The sequence below is a fragment of the Stegostoma tigrinum genome, chromosome 13, assembly GCF_030684315.1.
Source record: "Stegostoma tigrinum isolate sSteTig4 chromosome 13, sSteTig4.hap1, whole genome shotgun sequence".
NCBI lineage: Eukaryota > Metazoa > Chordata > Chondrichthyes > Orectolobiformes > Stegostomatidae > Stegostoma > Stegostoma tigrinum.
Window position 1 is genome coordinate 38,152,667 of NC_081366.1, and position 17,198 is coordinate 38,169,864.

The 17,198-nt window shown below is 40.5% G+C and overlaps 1 protein-coding gene across 1 annotated transcript in view; it reads right to left on the reverse strand.

Moving 5' to 3' along the window:
* LOC125458382 (electrogenic sodium bicarbonate cotransporter 1-like) overlaps positions 1-17,198 on the reverse strand; it is a 111,896-nt gene that overhangs the window by 13,225 nt on the left and 81,473 nt on the right. Inside the window, exons 19-20 of the mRNA XM_059650690.1 lie at positions 12,150-12,323; positions 4,023-4,175 (exon numbers count right to left, since the gene is read on the reverse strand). Of these exons, the coding sequence (XP_059506673.1) occupies positions 4,023-4,175; positions 12,150-12,323 (327 nt within the window). The remainder of the gene's footprint in view (positions 1-4,022; positions 4,176-12,149; positions 12,324-17,198) is intronic.

Here is a 17,198-nt window from a genome sequence, read left to right on the forward strand (position 1 = left end):
ACCTTAAGGCAGTTCAATAAAGACAAAGGGCGGCACGGTGGCTCAGTAATTAGCACTGCAGCCTCACAGCGCCAGGGACCCGGGGTCGGTTCCTGCCTTGGGCGGCTGTCTGTGGAGTTTGCACATTCTCCCCGTGTCTGCGTGGGTTTCCTCCGGGTGCTCTGGTTTCCTCCCACAGTCCAAAGATGTGCAGGCTAGGTGGATCGGCCATGCTAAATTGCCCGTAGTGTTCAGGGGTGTGCGGATTATAGGGGGATGGGTCTGGGTGTGATGCTTCAAGGGACGGTGTGGACTTGTTGGGCCGAAGGGCCTGTTTCCACACTGTAGGGAATCTTAAAAAAAAGACTATTGTCCCGGGAGCTCATAACAGGGTGTCAGGAGTGGGATGTAAATCCACGCACCTATAAATTTGTCAGAGTCGAGCTGAGATTGAGTGTTGAAGACCTCAACAGAAGCACAGCTACTAAAGACTGGAGCATAGGATTGCTCACAGCTGCTGTAAGTAGGCAAAATCCACAGGAAACCACAAAGAGGAAACAAAAAAAGCAAGTTACAGAAGAAAGTACTGGGTAAGAAATAAATGGCTGAAATTTTCTCTCTCCCAGCGCCATTCGAAAGGACTGGTCATATGAAGCAGAACTGGAAGTTTTGCTACACACAAGGTCATTAACACAAAATTGTAACATGTATAGTTAACAAACTATAGCACCTACAAGTAGCTACTCTTCCATCATTGTTGGGTAGAGATTGTTACAAAGTGTATTCTACCCTTAATCTCTCCGAAGAACAAAAAAATCAGAAATTTTGAAAGCCCTGAAGGCGTGCTTTGAATCCCAATTGATCACAACTGATGAAGGGTACAAGTTCAATATTGTTGAGATCTTCATTACATTTCTCATTTTTGGTTGGAATGGTGAGCTGTGGATTGATGGTGAATTTGTACTGACAGCAGCAGCTAGCTTGCTTTTTCTTTAAGAAACACATCTGTAAAATAAACCGGCCTGGGAAGTTAATTGCAGATGGATTATTGTTCAAAAGAAATCTGTAGATGTTTTAGCTTAGGAGATGCATTATGCTCAATGGCTGGCAAATGTTTGGATGTTAAAAGTAACCATAACAGGGAGGCCTGTGCCAACCATTCTAATAAAAAGAATCCTGGACAAAACATAAAAAGAAACCAAAGTTCGAACTGGTTTGAACTGTGTTTTCAGACAGAAAGGCTGTGACTGTGTAACCTGCAGGAAAGCGGAGCTTTGACTACGCTCTAGCTATCCTCTCAGTATCAAAATATTAGAAGTTTGAAGAATAGAATACCAGTTATAGGAAATAAATGAATATTCCTTGGAGCCCACTGGAAGCTATTTGCATTGAACAGTGTCGTCAAAAATCAAGCAAGATACAATTCCATGTGCCTGTGATACAATGCATCATTGAAAATACTAAAGTGAACTTTCCAGTTTCATCTCCTTTAGGCTTCTTTCAATTTATCCCTTAACTGCGTCCGTCTATTTGTGTGTGAGTGGTGGCTACTTTCAAGGAAGATTGGGTTTCAATCATAAACAGGAATTAGATTACCTTGTTTAGCATTGCTCTGGTAAAGTTACAGTACTTATAATAAATTGTTAATTTGTGTTTGACCTATAAACCTGGTGTATGATGTCTGTCATTCTTAAAGTCTGATTAGGAAACCTTGGGCCAATTTTAAGGAACACTGCATGCTTGAGTTTTACTGTGCTGTGAATATAGGGATAGGGGTACTGATTTGATTTGATTTACTGTCCTCATTGTCATAATAATTTTAGGGCCATCGCAAATTCATCAATTCGCAACTGTAGTAGCATATCTTGCAGAATCCAGTGAATTTGCACAAGTTAAAAGTGATCTAATTAAAGGGAAGATTGAATTAGGCATAAGAGATCCTGCAGTGAGAGTATGTCTGTAGAGAAAGCATGGAAAGCAACACATTGCAAATGCTAATGTCATGCCACTCCCCAAACTACTCTTTCAATAACAAAAAATGCCACTGAAGCTAGAAGAAGTACTAAGTGAACGCTGTCCAGATCAAACATCAGTACCCCATAGTTCAACAGCATTCCAACAACATAATTAACAGTTACCTCAGCAATAAGTGAGGCAGAATTATGCTTCCTGGTGAAGTAGTATCACCTAGATGAATAGGCAATGACAATACACGTAAACACCATTAAGGAACTGACATGATTTAAAGACTATGCATCTGCAGAGACTGATGAGAAGAATGAACTGTGAATACATGAGTACAGTTTTGTGCGTAATGGGTAATTTAGGTGACTCATAGTGTGAATGATAATGCATGTAATTTTGTTTCTTTGTATTGAAAAGGAGATTGAAATGTAATGCTGAATGAACATGGTTCCTGGTTTTCCATAGTCATGTGACCTCTGCCACAAGGCTCTCACTGCAAACATTCATCCTACACTCAGTTCAATGAATGCCTTCTGATCTTCTAGTACTTTGTTCTCTTTCTCGGGCATTGTACCATCAAGCCAGCTTAGGTCATGTTTTGAGAAGATGTACTTCGTTGCATTCCGTACTCATACTAATGTGCGGAGCTATGAAACACAACATTGTTATTCAATAAAATTATTAAAAAAAACTTTCATTTATTCTGTGAGAGAAAGTATTCAGTCAACTCATTGAAATGCAAAAGAAATTATTGCGCTAATAATTTTGACTCATAATATTAAATACAAATTTTAACCCTTGTAACCATCACAAGACTATGAGCTCATAACAGTTTCAACAGCTTTATCTGCACTGAGCTAGGGTGCGATACAATATTAAATTCAGAAATTTGTTCATATGTGGAGTGTGAACAAGTTGGTGGTAGCATCAGGCCAGTGAGAAGCCCATTTTTACATTTTCTTAAGGCTTGTTGTGGACTAGGAGAAGCAAGAGCACCAAGATTAGAAGCCTCAGTCTTCCTCTTCACTGGCATTCCCTTTCTTCATCCCTAAAGCCATTCCCCACTCCCCAAATTTACTCTGCTGGCTATTGGCCCTGATTAGCATCAATTCCTTACTCAATTTCCTATCACTGGCTCTTATATCATTCCCAGTGGTTTCCAGCAGGATAGAGCACAGAAAAATATCAATTAGATCTGGCTAATAGAATGACCTAGTCCTCATATTCAGATACTCAAAGAGGTTTATTTGACACCTTTCCCTGAACATACCCAAAGTTAAATTTGAGGCTCATGTTGCAAACAACTGCCATGTTCTACTACACAATAAGACCTCCACAGCTGAAACATCAAAATTCACGTAGAATTTTCTTACAAGGATGATTATTACTGGCTTTTCACAAGTCAAAATTCTGCACAAACCTTTCCAGCATATTTTGGAAATACAAGGTAAATACACTTGGTCAACTTCCCTAAAGAAGAACACTACCACTTCACTACTAAACAAAAGCGCAGTGCTTAATCCTGAAATTTTACTCATCATATATGATTGTCATTCAGAGCAGTTGCAGGCTTTTTCTTTGAATTTACACTAAAAATTTCAACTTCAAAAATAAGGAAAATTCCCTTTATGTTCTGGAGTAGCGCAGCAGTGCAGACATTATATAGATATAATATACATCTTGACAAATGACTCAGGTGTTGACATGAAAGATTCACAATAATTAGTATGATTGTGTTTTTTGGAATAGAAGACATTTTCATGACACTGCGGCAAAGATGCAGTTAAATGATCATTTTTGTACTGGACTTTTTGTGTGTTGTCAGATCAGAACATGCACATGGCTGAAATGTGCTCAGATGTTAGAGAAGACCCATGATTTAATCAAATTCTAAGCTAGTCTGTGATTCTTAGAAATAATAATAAAATACATCTGTTGAAGGGAAATAATTGCTCAACTCAATCATAACCTGCTTACAGTATGAGGGGGATTAAATTGCCACTAGGTGGCTGCAAAGATCTCAAGCTTCACATCTGTAAAATTTCTGTATTAAGATAAAATTAACAAAAATTACTCACATCTTCACTTTCATTGCTTGAAACTGCTTTCTCTGATTTCTTATCTTCTAGTACTTTGTTCTCTTTCTCTGGCATTGTACCATCAAGCCAGCTTAAGTCATGTTTTGAGAAGATGTACTCCATTGCCTTCCGTACCCATACTAATGCGAGGAGCTATGAAACGCAACAATGTTATTCAATAAAATTATTAAAAAAACACTTTTATTTATTCTGTAAGAGAAAGTATTCAATCAACTCATTGAAATGCGAAAGAAATTATTGCGCTAATAATTTTGACTCATAATATTAAATACAAATTTTGACTCTTGTAACCATCACAAAAGGAGCAATAGATACATTCTGTTCAGCTGTAAGGGTTTCAATGCCTATACAACTGCAAAACTTACATGTTTAATGGATGGCCAGCTCATTTTACATAGCGACTCAAAAATGAAACAAAACAAAACAGGCTTTCTGGTTTCTGAGATTCAAAGAATTGTTATATGTTGGGAACAATTAAGTACTGGGAGTGATTTTATCTTGTTATTATCTTGAACTTTCTACACCTTCCCAGTTCTAGGTTTTCCTAGAGCATGAATTACACATTGGTAGAAAGAATAAGCAACTGAAGTGTTATCAAATCTCTGCCCATGACAAACAAATTAAATTTTATTTTGTAAATGATTGCTTCCAGGTGTGGGCAGCCATAACAGAGCAAGTAATAGTTCTCAAGATAATAAAGTGTGAAGCTGGATGAACACAGCAGGCCAAGCAGCATCTCAGGAGCAGAAAAGCTGACGTTTCGGGCCTAGACCCTTCATCGGTAATAGTTCTCACTAAGAGTTTGGTGTTAGACTAAAGCCTAACTATTTCTGAAGAAAGTAATGGAAGTCTTCATCTGAAATAAAGAATTCTGTGAATATATTCAAAACAAGGCCAAGTTGCTGTGAAAAAATGCTACACCATTGGACTTTTTTTTTCTTTATTCATTCACAGGATGAGGGCATCGCTGATCAGGCAGCATTTATTGCCAATCCCTAATTGTCCAGAGGGCAGTGAAGAGTCAACCACATTGCTGAGGGTCTGGAGTCACATGTAGGCCAGACCAGGTAAGGGCGGCAGTTTCCTTCCCTAAAGGACATCAGTGAACTAGAAGGGTTTTTTCCTGACAATTGACAATGAATGCACCGTCATCATTGGATTCTTAACTCCAGATATTTATTGAATTCAAATTCCACCATCTGCTGTGCCAGGATTCAAATGCAGGTCCCCAGAATGGTATCTGGGTCTCTGGATTAACAGTCCAGTGATAAAAACCACTAGGCCATCGCCTCTCCTGATGTTCCCGTAATGTCAGGTCTGGTTCTTTGGACTACTTTGGACAACAGAAGTGTCACTGAGTATTGTCATGAGAGTACAATACTTGAGCGCCACTATTCTTGGGGTCATCACAAAAATTAAAGATTTAATCAAGTTACTCAAAATCCTCTATTTTCTTATCTGGTGAACTCAGGTTAAAAGAAAACAGTGACCAAGTTTTTGTGCCTAACAAGAATTTAGTATTTGTTACAAATAAATCCAATAGCCACTGGCAAACAAAATAAGAATGATCAACTCATAACTCAATAACTTATTCTACTCATTTTTAAACCAAGCAGACAAACATGCACACAGACACAGGCAAAAAACACTTTAGATAATATGAATGGAAAAAATATTCAGGGAACACAAGTCTGTGGGATACAGTGTGGTGTCTTTCTGCTCATTATGTGTTCTTCTGAGCTTTGATCTGCTTCTTTCCAAGTCCCTTCAGTTCTTAACTGAAGAGAGAGGGTGGATGGCACACTAATTGTTCAATCTGTCAGGAACTGGTTCAAGGACCAGCTTAAGTGCAAATGATGCATCAGCAGAGCTAAATATCTTACAATGTTTTGCCACTTCTTTGTAAGTATCAGGTATCAAAGAGGCTTCCTCCATGTCAGCTGCGAACTAGTGAGTGCGCTGATAGAGAATTGGAAAGACAGGAAGAAAAAAACCTATTGAGAGCACTTTGCGGCTTTCCTGTTACTCAAATTGTGTACAATTATGTTGTTCACTTTAACTTTAAAGCATCTGTTTTTGAGTGACCCTGTGCAGACACTCAATGTACTGTCACACCATCCAGCAGCGGTGGGCAAATGGACTGAGATTAATCATAACAGCCTACTATGTCAGCTACAAGCAGGGCTGCAATGCAAACACATAGCAATGGGTGCTGTTGAAACCATTAGACCTCCTTAAATGAAGTTCCCTAATGTTCGGCTGACTCTGTGCCACAAATGTGTAGCTGCCAGAGTTTTCCAACAGTGGTTGTGCCAGGGAGATGCTACCCACAAGAGAGAGCCAGTAGGACAACCAAGGCGTAGGCACCTGTGTGCCTGTGTGCTAGACCTTTCAGGGGTATGTGACACATTGTGTCCTTCAAAAACCCTCTGAATGGTGTGTGCCCCCTCTCTCACAGTTTGTGTCATTCCCCTGTCCACTCTGAGCATAGTCACAGCCATTTTCTTCCCATTGACTTACAGCTCAAAGTGACTGCTTCTCCGTCAGTGGTTTCAAGCCTCAACTTGACGGTGAACCCCTTCCTAGTAGCCCATCCTGTAATCTCATAGGATTCACACGTCCACAAGACCCCACTCAACACATTGAATCCACTGACATTTGGCAACTCCTGCCTATGCTTCCTATCAACAGCCTGGAAATATGAGGTGATCATGCCTTGTGTGGTCATTCATATTCCTCTCTGCCCAAGTTGAAGCCAGGCTGCCCTTCAGGGTGGATAAACACTGCAGCCACCCACCCACCCACCCGTCAATTACACACTTCCCAACCATTACAGTTTGGCCTCCTTCATCATCTTGCTGCCCTCTTTTACAATTTTTCTCCCCCCTGCCCAGAACCAGCTAGCACCAGTCCTGAAGATTAAAATGCTAGGCTCAGTGCCACAGCTGTCGTTGCTACCTCACTCACATCCCCGACCCTCCTTTCCATTTTCCCCTGGTTTTTAAGGATGTACCAGATGTGGCTGAAAGATGACAAGTATTAGTGCCAGGCAATGATGTTTCCAACAAAAGAGAATGTAACTATTATTCTTTGACATTCAATGTTGTTACTAATGCTGAATCCCCCATGATCATCATCCTGGTAGTTACCAATGACAACAAACTGAATTGGACTAGCCAGGTAAATAATGTGGCTAGAAAAGCAGATCAACAGCTCTGAACCCTGCAATGAGCAAAGCCTGACTACCATCTACAAGGTACAAGTCAGGAATACTCCCCACTTGCCTGGATGATTACAATTCGGATAATGCTCAAAAAGCTTGAATCACGAAGGACAAAGCAGCCCTCCAAATTGGCACCATATCCACAAACATCCACTCTCTCCGCCACTGATGCTGAGCATCAGCAGTGTGTACCACCTGCAAGATGCATTGGAGGAAATAAGCAAGGCTCCGTAGATAGTCATAGTTATGGGTTTGGAGGATGCTATCTAGAAGGACGAAGGCTGCAAATAAATGGGAACATCACCAGTGAGTTCCACTCTAATCCACTCGTCATCCTCACTAGGGGATCCCTGTCTCCAGGGGGATTACCGAGGGTTATTAGTGTTAAAAATAGGAACTACCTTATTTGTGGATTAACCATCCTCCTCCTTGGAGGCAGAGGAGTAATGGTAGGCTCTTGCGTCCATCTGCTTGGACTGACCTAATCTATGCTCTCCCACCCTACGGTGTGGTCATGGTATGACCAAAGCGGGGAGATGAGAGTCTGAAACTTGGATACAGGCACAAGATGGCTTCTCGGTGCAAGTTAGCAACAAAATGGCTTCTAGCCTGGGAACTTTAAATTCTGCTAGATCTTCATAAATAATGCAGTAATGATAAGATAATGCATTCTAACCGTTCTAACTGACCTTCGGTTGCAAATGTTGTGGCGCTGTGTGGTGAGATAAAAAGTTACTTACGCGTTGTGACATAAGTTGTTTATCAGTTAACGTTATTGGATTAAGTAACTGTCAATGAACCAATATCATGTATTGATTGGTAATTGTTTGAATACACTATGCGATCACGCCATGAACCCTGCTTTATGAAAAGTATAAAAATGTCGTTGTATTAAGTTGTGTGTGCAGCCTCTCCGAGGAATACGGATGTGCTCAACTTCTGTGTTTTCCGAATGATCTGTACCCGACCAATTGAAGAAATAAAGAGTCAAGTCTTAAACAGCCAGACCAACTGCGAGTGTTCATTGACTGAGCATGGAATCGAGAGACCCCAACGGGGTCTACATTTACAGTGCTACCTAAAGCACATGGACTCTAGCAGTTCAATGCAGAACTCACCACCAACTTCTCAAGGGCAACTAGAGATGGGTAACACATCTTATGATTGAATATTTTTTAAAAGCCTAAGCCTAGAGGCTAAAAAGCTTACTACTCAGCAGGGAGGCAATGGCCTAGTAGTATTATTGCTAGCCCATCAACCCAGAGAACCAGGTAATGTTCCAAGGACCAAAAACAGAAGTTGGTGGAAAAGCTTAGCAGGTCTTGCAGCATCTGTGAAGAGAAATCAGTTACCGTTTTGACTGCAGTGGCCCTTCCTCAGAACTTACTGCCAGACCTGCTGAGCTTTTCCAGCTATTTGTGTTTTTGTTTCTGATTACAGCACCCGCAGTTCTTTTGGTTTTTATAATGTTCTAAGGACTCTGGTTCAAATCCTGCCAGGACAGATAATGGAATTTGAGTTAAAAAAAAGTATGGAATTAAGAATCTAATGATGACATGAGACTGTAGATTTTCAGAAATCTCCATCTGGTCCACTGATGTCCTTTTGGAAGAGTAATTACCATCCTTACTTGGTCTTGTCTACATGTGACTCAAGACTCATGATGATATGGTTGACTCTTCACAGTCCTCCGGACAATTAGGGTTGCTGGCCTAGCCAATGACACCCACATCTGAGGGATGAATAGTAATATTCTTTAAAAAAACTCATTGCTTCTGGGTAGGTAGTCAGTCAAATCTTCAATCCATGCCAATATTCTACCATTTAGACACAAGCATATATTTTACACAATAACCTTCTATGTGGCACCTTATGAAATGCCTTCTGGAAATCCAAGTTCAATCCACCTCTTCCCTTTCACCTACATCATCTGTTAGCTCCTTAAAAGAACACCAACAGATTTTCCAAAAGTAAGGTCTCTTTCACAATACCATGTTGATTCAACCTGAAAACCTTGAACTTATCCAAGTGCTCTGCTATAAATTGTTTAATAATAGACTTTCAACATTTTCTCTAAGACAGATGTTAGCAATAACAACATTGTAACATCCTGCTTTCTATCTCCCTCCCTCACTGAATAAAAGAGTTACTTCACTATCTTCCAATCTCGCAGGACCATCTTTGAATCAAGTGAGTTTTGGAAATTAAAACCAATGCATACATTGTCTCACTAGTTACTCCTTTGAAGACCCTAAGGATGTGGAGCATTAAGACCCAAACCTTGTCAGCCACAGCTCCAACTAGTTACCTGGCCAAAGAAAGAAAGGAAACAAATCAAAAAGAAAAGGCGGTGCAAAATTGCGCTGAGGCAGAAACATCATGACTGAAGCTTTCCGCATTCATCAGACTCACAAATGTATCACCCCCTCACCTCTTTCAGTTGCTCCTGGTGGTAGTTGTAGGTTTTTAAATTCCAATTTATCCAGAACACTTTGCATAGAAAAGCTAGAATTCTGGAGGCATAATGCATCCCTTGTCAAGATTTAGCAGGTGGACTGAAGACAGGCCAATAACATAAGGTGATAAAACAAATAATTAAATTAGGGTGAGACAATCCAACCCGAATGACTTCCAGCCCATTCTGGTGCAGAGCAAACTTCCTGATTTTGATAATATGATAAAAAAGTGTGGAAATTTAGGTTGAGTCCTTTATCCTGCGGTTGATCCTATGGAGTAAGTTTAGTGTTCTTTGGACAGCAAGGCAATCAATTGCATGGCTAACTAATGTGCTTTGTGTGCCTATACAGACGATTGAGGTTGACACTTCTCTCTCCTATTTCTCAACTCTGTGCTGTCTCCCAGTATCATCAGAAATATACATTCATATGTACATTGGCAGCACTCAATTGTACTTCACTTGTTCAATCCCTCCTCTGTCTCAAAGCAATCTGCTTGTCTGACATTAAGTCACAGAAATTTCTTCCGAACAGGGTTGCTGGCCTAGTGATGAGACTGAAATCACTGTCTTTGGTTTCCATAACAAACTCTGTTCCCAAGGTGTCAACTCCATCCTGCTCAGCACCCGCTGTCTGAGACAGAACCAGACAGGTTGCAACCTCGATGCTGTATGTGACTCAGCGACACATTTCTGAACACACTTCATAATTTCAGGAGGACCTCAGGCAGAATTTTTTGGATTGAAAATGTCAGTGAAGAATGCAGTTGAAGCTCCTGATGACCACCCTGTAGATCATTAATTAGCTGCAGATAGGCCTTGTGCCTTAAATTGGAAAGGAAAGCCCATGTCAGAGAGTCTCTAATGCCAGCAGCATCAGCAGAAACAGTAGCCACTGTGAAGATTATCCTAAAGCATGCAGTACAGAGTGATCGATGTCTGAAATGCAGATAAGTTCAGGAGTCTCCCTCTTGGGGCTGACACAGGAGGTGCTAAAGATTTTCAAGGGGCTGGAAGTAGTCAGGGTCCATTGCAAGGAGTCCCATGAGGGAGATGTTCCCTGCTGGCTAACTTCCTGGACATTCACCCCCATCCTTGTCCTCCTTCCATCAGCCTAAAATTATGAAAAACTTTGGAAGCAGCTAATAATTGGCTTTTTTAAGAGTCTCTATTAGTGCAAACGCAGGCAGGTTGCCCCTAGTCCATCTCCATCCATAAAAATCAAGGATAGGTGGGAAAGATATGCGTGAGCTGTTCAGTGGCAAACATCATTTGCACCACACAAGTGCTAGCCAATGACCATCTCTGCCACTGGAGAATATAGCCATCTCCCCTTAACATTCAATGGGATCACACTTGCTGAAAACCCTGTCATCAACATTCTGTGGATTACCATTGGCCAGAAACTGAAGTGGAGCAGCCACAAAAAGGCTGAAGCTGCAAGTGCAGGTCAGAAGCTAGGAATTCTATGGCAAAGACATGTGCATGTAAGTGGTAATGACCTGAAACATGCTCCCTCTAAATGTGATGGAAGCAGAGATGATGAATGATTTGAAAAGGGAAGCAGATAAGCACTGGAGAGGATTAAAAACAAATCTTGCAGTGTTAAAGGAATGAAGCATGGAATTAGGCTGACTTGCTTGCCCTACAGAAAGTTAGCATGAACTCAAAAGACTGAATGGTCTCCTTTAATGTTGTGGCAATTCTATACATAATCTCCCTCTTGACTCTTCAAAGTCTGTCCATCATCTCTACAGCACAACTTAGGTGTATAATAGATTGCTCTCCACTGAATTGGACAAATACAATAACATACAAGAAACCCAACACCATATAGGTTAAAGCTTTATTGGCGCCCTAGCCACCTCGTTATTTACTTCTTTCATCATCGATGTACCATGTTCAAGATTCATTGCTGTGAATCCTGAAGGCTCATTCAACAGCACCTCCCAAACCCATGATCTTTACTGTGTAATCTCAACATGATCTCAACTGAGTTCCTCTTCAAATCTCACTTCATTCTGAATTGGAATTAGATCACAGTTCCTCCAATCTCGCTGGCTCAAAATTCTGAAACATCCCACCTCAAAGCACTCCACAAAAATATCCTACAATAAAAAGACTACATCAGTTCATCACCACTTTTTTGAGGGCAATTACAGATTGGCAATAAATGCTGGCCTATTAAGCAATGTCCAGATCCTATAATCAGTTATAAAGGTAATTTGTTCACTTTCTACATCAGACAGCTATTACAAAGACGACAGTGGAATAAAGAAAGTTTAAATGGTAATGGTTGAGAATTTTACCATTCTGTCCTTGTAAGTAAAATACATGGACGATTTTCCTGGTTAATTTTACAAGTAGTAAGTCTCAATTGGCTTAATGTATATTTAATGTTGAGAATGTCTATAAAGTTGTTACTCACCATAACTGGAAATATGATTGCAGCAACTGTTGATTTCAGCACCCACAGCAGAACCAGACACAAGGTCTGAAGCAAGGTGAAAAGGTGGACCCGGCGCAATGGAACATGGCGTAAATACATTAAGTCAGGCTGGTGTTTAGGAGGCGTCAACAGCAATTTCAATCTATCCATGAACTATCGATAAAAAGGGAAATGCAGACATTGTTCTCTGATTATTACCATCTTTCATTTTTTTCCAGCATTTCTTTCATTCATGCATGATCTTTAGTTTTGTTGCCTTATTGTCAGCATAGCTGTTGTTATCCCTTACAATCAATCATCTGATTATTCTACCAATATTCTCCTGCGTTTGGATCTAGTTTTCATTCAAAATTCATACGTTTCAATTCTCACTTACCAAAGAAACGTTTACTTTGGCGTAAGCACAAATCAAGTCATAACAAATGAAATTATCTTTATCTTGAATTCTCTTCAGCAAGGCAGCAACATTCCTGCCTCAGTTAGGGTTCTTAATAATATCATTCAATTGTGAATGGTCTTTCTCAAATGTAAACATCTCAGAAAAGATACATATTGTGATACAGCAGAAGTTCTGAGGGGCATAATCCTTGTCACAAATCTGTCATTGCTCTCAGAAGTCAGTGAGAGGCTGCCTAAATTAAGTGCTATGACAGGCATCACACCATGACAGTGCATCTTGGATATCTGTCTTCCTGTACAAGGATGCTGGAAAACACTGCCTTCTGGTCCAGCCTGGGAAAGACAAAGATCACTGTCCCTTGCTTAGCAAACTTAATGTGTTCCCAAACAAAATAATTTTGCCATAAGAAAGCACATCATAAGAGTGGATCAGACAGAGTGCTGCCCACTGCCTTCCTCCTAAGCTCATTGCAAGCACACTAGACACAGCAAGCATGACCAGAGGGGGAAATACACAAGAAATTACTGTGAAAGCATCTTTAAAACAGAAGACTGGTTAAAACTGCAAAACAAATTATTGGACTCTGTGACACTATTCTTATACTAAAGACCGGAGTGTGACAGTACTGTTAAGATAAAATGAAAACAAAACATGCCACACATTCAGAACAAATCTCTCAGTGCAGTATAATTTGTCTGCAGCCTCTCTGCCTCCCCCAGACTACAGGTTCTGAGTGAAACAGCAGTTGGGTTATTCTTGTGGCAGCCACTTTTGCTTCAGGGGAAATTCAGAAATAATTCCAGCTTTCATTGGAAGGGGACAAGTAAAATCATAGCTTTATTTTCACCAAAACTCTTTCATTGCCAATTGGAAACTGCACAATTTACTCAACATATATTTTTACAAAACTTCAATGGTCATAAAAGCTGAAAGCAGTAAAAGGATAATAAAATGTGAGGCTGGATGAACACAGCAGGCCCAGCAGCATCTCAGGAGCATAAAAGCTGACGTTTTGGGCCGAGACCCTAGAAGGGGCCCGAAACGTCAGCTTTTGTACTCCTGAGATGCCGCTGGGCCTGCTGTGTTCATCCAGCCTCACATTTTAGTACCTTGGATTCTCCAGCATCTGCAGTTCCCATTATCACTGAAGCAGTACAAGGAATTCTTTTGGATGCGTTAGCATTGAAACGAATTCTCAACGTAATGTGCTTGATAATGCATGTGTGGGAACAACTTACTAACTGTGCTGAACTGAAAATTGAAGTTGTGGACAGAATTTAAGGAAGTTCTATGAGATTAAAACTATTTGTAATATTATTTGAAATGTATTAAATGGAAGATTCTGATTGTTGCCATGACCCTATTACCCTCCAAAGTTAAGGATGAAGAGAGCTAGAAGGGCCAAAGATTTTTAGTCACTAAATATTTAGTAATGCTGATCCCCCTTTATCAACATCCAGAATGTAGCTTCTCCAGACTTCACCTGACTGGTCACATAAATACTGTGGCCATAATAGATTAGAAGCAGGGAATTCTGCAGTGAGTAACCCACCTGTCTCCCTAAAGCCTCTCCACTATTGGCACAAGTGAGCAGTGTGGTGAAATAGTCTGTCCTAACCTGCAGCACAGCTCTAACAACATCTAAGAAGTGTGACACCATCCAATACAATTGTGGCCCAGCGACTTGTACCCCATCAGTCACCTTCAACGTATACTCCCCACACTGTGGACAGACAATAGCACCACTGTGTACCATTGAAGTATGTACAGCCGCAACTCACCAAGCTTCTTCCGATAACATCTTCCAAATATCCACAAGACAAAGACAGCAGAATACCACAACCTGCATATCCCACTCCAAGCTACGCACCATCCTGACTTGGAAACCGCTCCTTCAGTAGTGTTAGGTTAAAATCCTGGAAGTCCCTTTGTGAAAGCATTCCAGATGTACTTAAAGTACACGGACTTTAAATGGTCCAACTGGTCATCACTGAAGAACAATCTGGAATGGGCAACAAATGCTGGACAAGCCAGTGATGCTCAGAACTGATAAAAAAAATGTTTTTAAAGCATTAATATGCATTTCCTGTCAGTCATCTGTCCTTCACATACTTCAAATCAAACATATCTTCCTGTAACTGTTAATGCATCCCTTCTGGAGCATCAGTTTGTAATGTGTACTCCATGAATCTACGCCCTTCTGAAGCCAGAAATGTGATGCATCAGTCCACAACTTTGACACTGCATCAATATAAGCTGATGTTGTGGGAGAGATTATCAAAGTGTCAACAGTTGCTACTTGGCCTTAAAGTCGTCTTTCAATTCTTTCCTAAATATACCGCAGGGCTGAGAACAGACTGGCTGTGTAATTGGGAAGTGGAGGGCAGTCTCAGTTTGGATGTGGTGGCACCCTGCAGCAATGAGTAAAGTTCAAGCAGCATATGTAGATGTGACGGGCCATGTGAGTTTGGTTACTCTAGTGGCCAAATTAGGGAATTAACAATTGTTAGACCAATGCATGTTTGGAAAAGGAAGCAGGCAAATAGTGTACATTCTGAACTAGTCCTTTTGCTAAGTTCCTTTAATCTTCACCACGGTAAACTTGGCCTGTCATGCAGGAAATCTTGCCAACTGCTGATCTGTCTGAATATAAAACATACATGCCATGATTGGAGTGCTTCTGAAGAAAGATCCAGCAATCAATTCCCCAGTCATTCACATTTCAGTGTGATCCCACTGGGGATCAGTTTGTGCTGCATTTTTCCAGAGGGTGGCCTGCCAGCTTCTTCAGACAGTATTTTTCCTCTATTATTGACTGCATCATCTGCTTCAGCTTCTTGCAGCCTTTCCTTGTCCTGGCTCCTCCATTTGAAGGGCACAGCAGGCAACTATCGTTTCACAGGCTTTGACTAAAAGTTGAATCAAAGCATTTCCACTTCAGGATGTCAAAGGTGAATTTTACATAATCCCAGGTGAATATCTGGGTCACATTGAACGTGGTGGAGCCCAGCGGTAATTTGAGACGATGTGCTATGCAATGTGCGTTGCGTGCAGTATATGACTGGGTGAAGACTGCAAAACATACTATTGCAAACTAATCAGCATTTATGAAATATTTACATAATTTACAGAGTCAAGATTTGACTGGACTCCATTAGAACATTAATGAGTCCATTTGTAGGCTGCTCTTTTGGAGGGCGCAGGAGTAAATGGCCATTTCACACACTTTGACTATTTGTTGAAGCAAAAACATTTCCAATTCAGGATGTTAAAGGTGAATTTCAAATAATCCCAGGTGAATATTGGGCTTATATTAGATTGCCTCTGAGCTGTTCTCCTTCTGGATGACAGTTAACCTGAGGTGAGGTATAGTTGTGGAACATACCCTTGGTCTCCTAAAAAATTATCCCTTAGGTCTTTCTTGATATCCAAAAAGACTGGAAGGATAATACAGGATAAGTAAAAGAGGGAAGTTGTTTTAAAAATGAGCATGATTCTGTCCCTGTGGTCAAGTGTCATGCACACACTGGTGGGATGTCAACAGTTTCTGTTCATGATTGGAGGTACATTTGGGAGAAGAACAAGTTTCAGCACAAATCCGGTGTTTTGAATCCAGTCTTACAATAGAGTCAGAGAATTTGTTAAAGCTGTTAATTGCTTTTCCAATGAAATGCGTTGAAATCTCTGGTTTTGGCAATACCTACAGGACACAATTATGAATTGATGTGCAAAGTGTGACAAAAATTTCTTCTGCATTTATCCAGAAGGTGGTCTCTGCGTTTAAGTTCAAACCCAGCAGTAACAATTATAGTCAGTAGTACAGCTGTCTCTGCACTTGAAAAAACCTGAGCTCTCTATGAACAAATGTTAGTGTATGGGTGAATGTGAATGAAGATGTAATGGCCTCTACACTTTGTTTTAGACTCAACCAATGGAGAGCTACGCAAACAGAATGTGCATTGTTTCATACTCGGGAGGTTTTAGAACAATAGCAATACAAACTGCTAAGCTTTAACTAGCTACAAGACAGACAAGTTCAATACCTCTGTTCTGAGGAAAGGTCACCAGACCCGAAATGTTAACTCTTTTTTTTCTTCACAGATGGTGCCAGACCTGCTGAGCTTTTCCAGCAACTTTGTTTTTGTTCCAAGTTCAATACCTTCCTTTGCCCAAGTTCCAAACAGTGCAGAAACAGTTATTAAATGAAGAAGCAAGAACAGCACAGTAATTTAAAAAGTACTGACTGAACAGAAAGGAAGAGGTTTAACCAGCAAATCAATTCCTAACTTTGTATATCAGGTATCTTTCACTTTCAGATCATGTTATGTGGATGGGCCCTCAAGTGAAATGGAGTTGTATTAATTCTGGGACTCATCCAATACATTATCAGATGCTCAATGTCACATGCAGCACCCTTCATGTTTCACTTCCAAGAAAGGTACAAAAAAAATACTTTTGGGAACACAAAATATCAGATTTCAATTAAGGTCAAATTGGAATTGAATTCAAGTGGATGAGGAGATGTGTGATGGAAAATCAGATCTACGTACTCTCAATTTCCTACTTTCTCACCTTTTACAGCTTGCTAAGCAAACTCCCAAAATAAGGAATAGTAAATGCTGGCATAA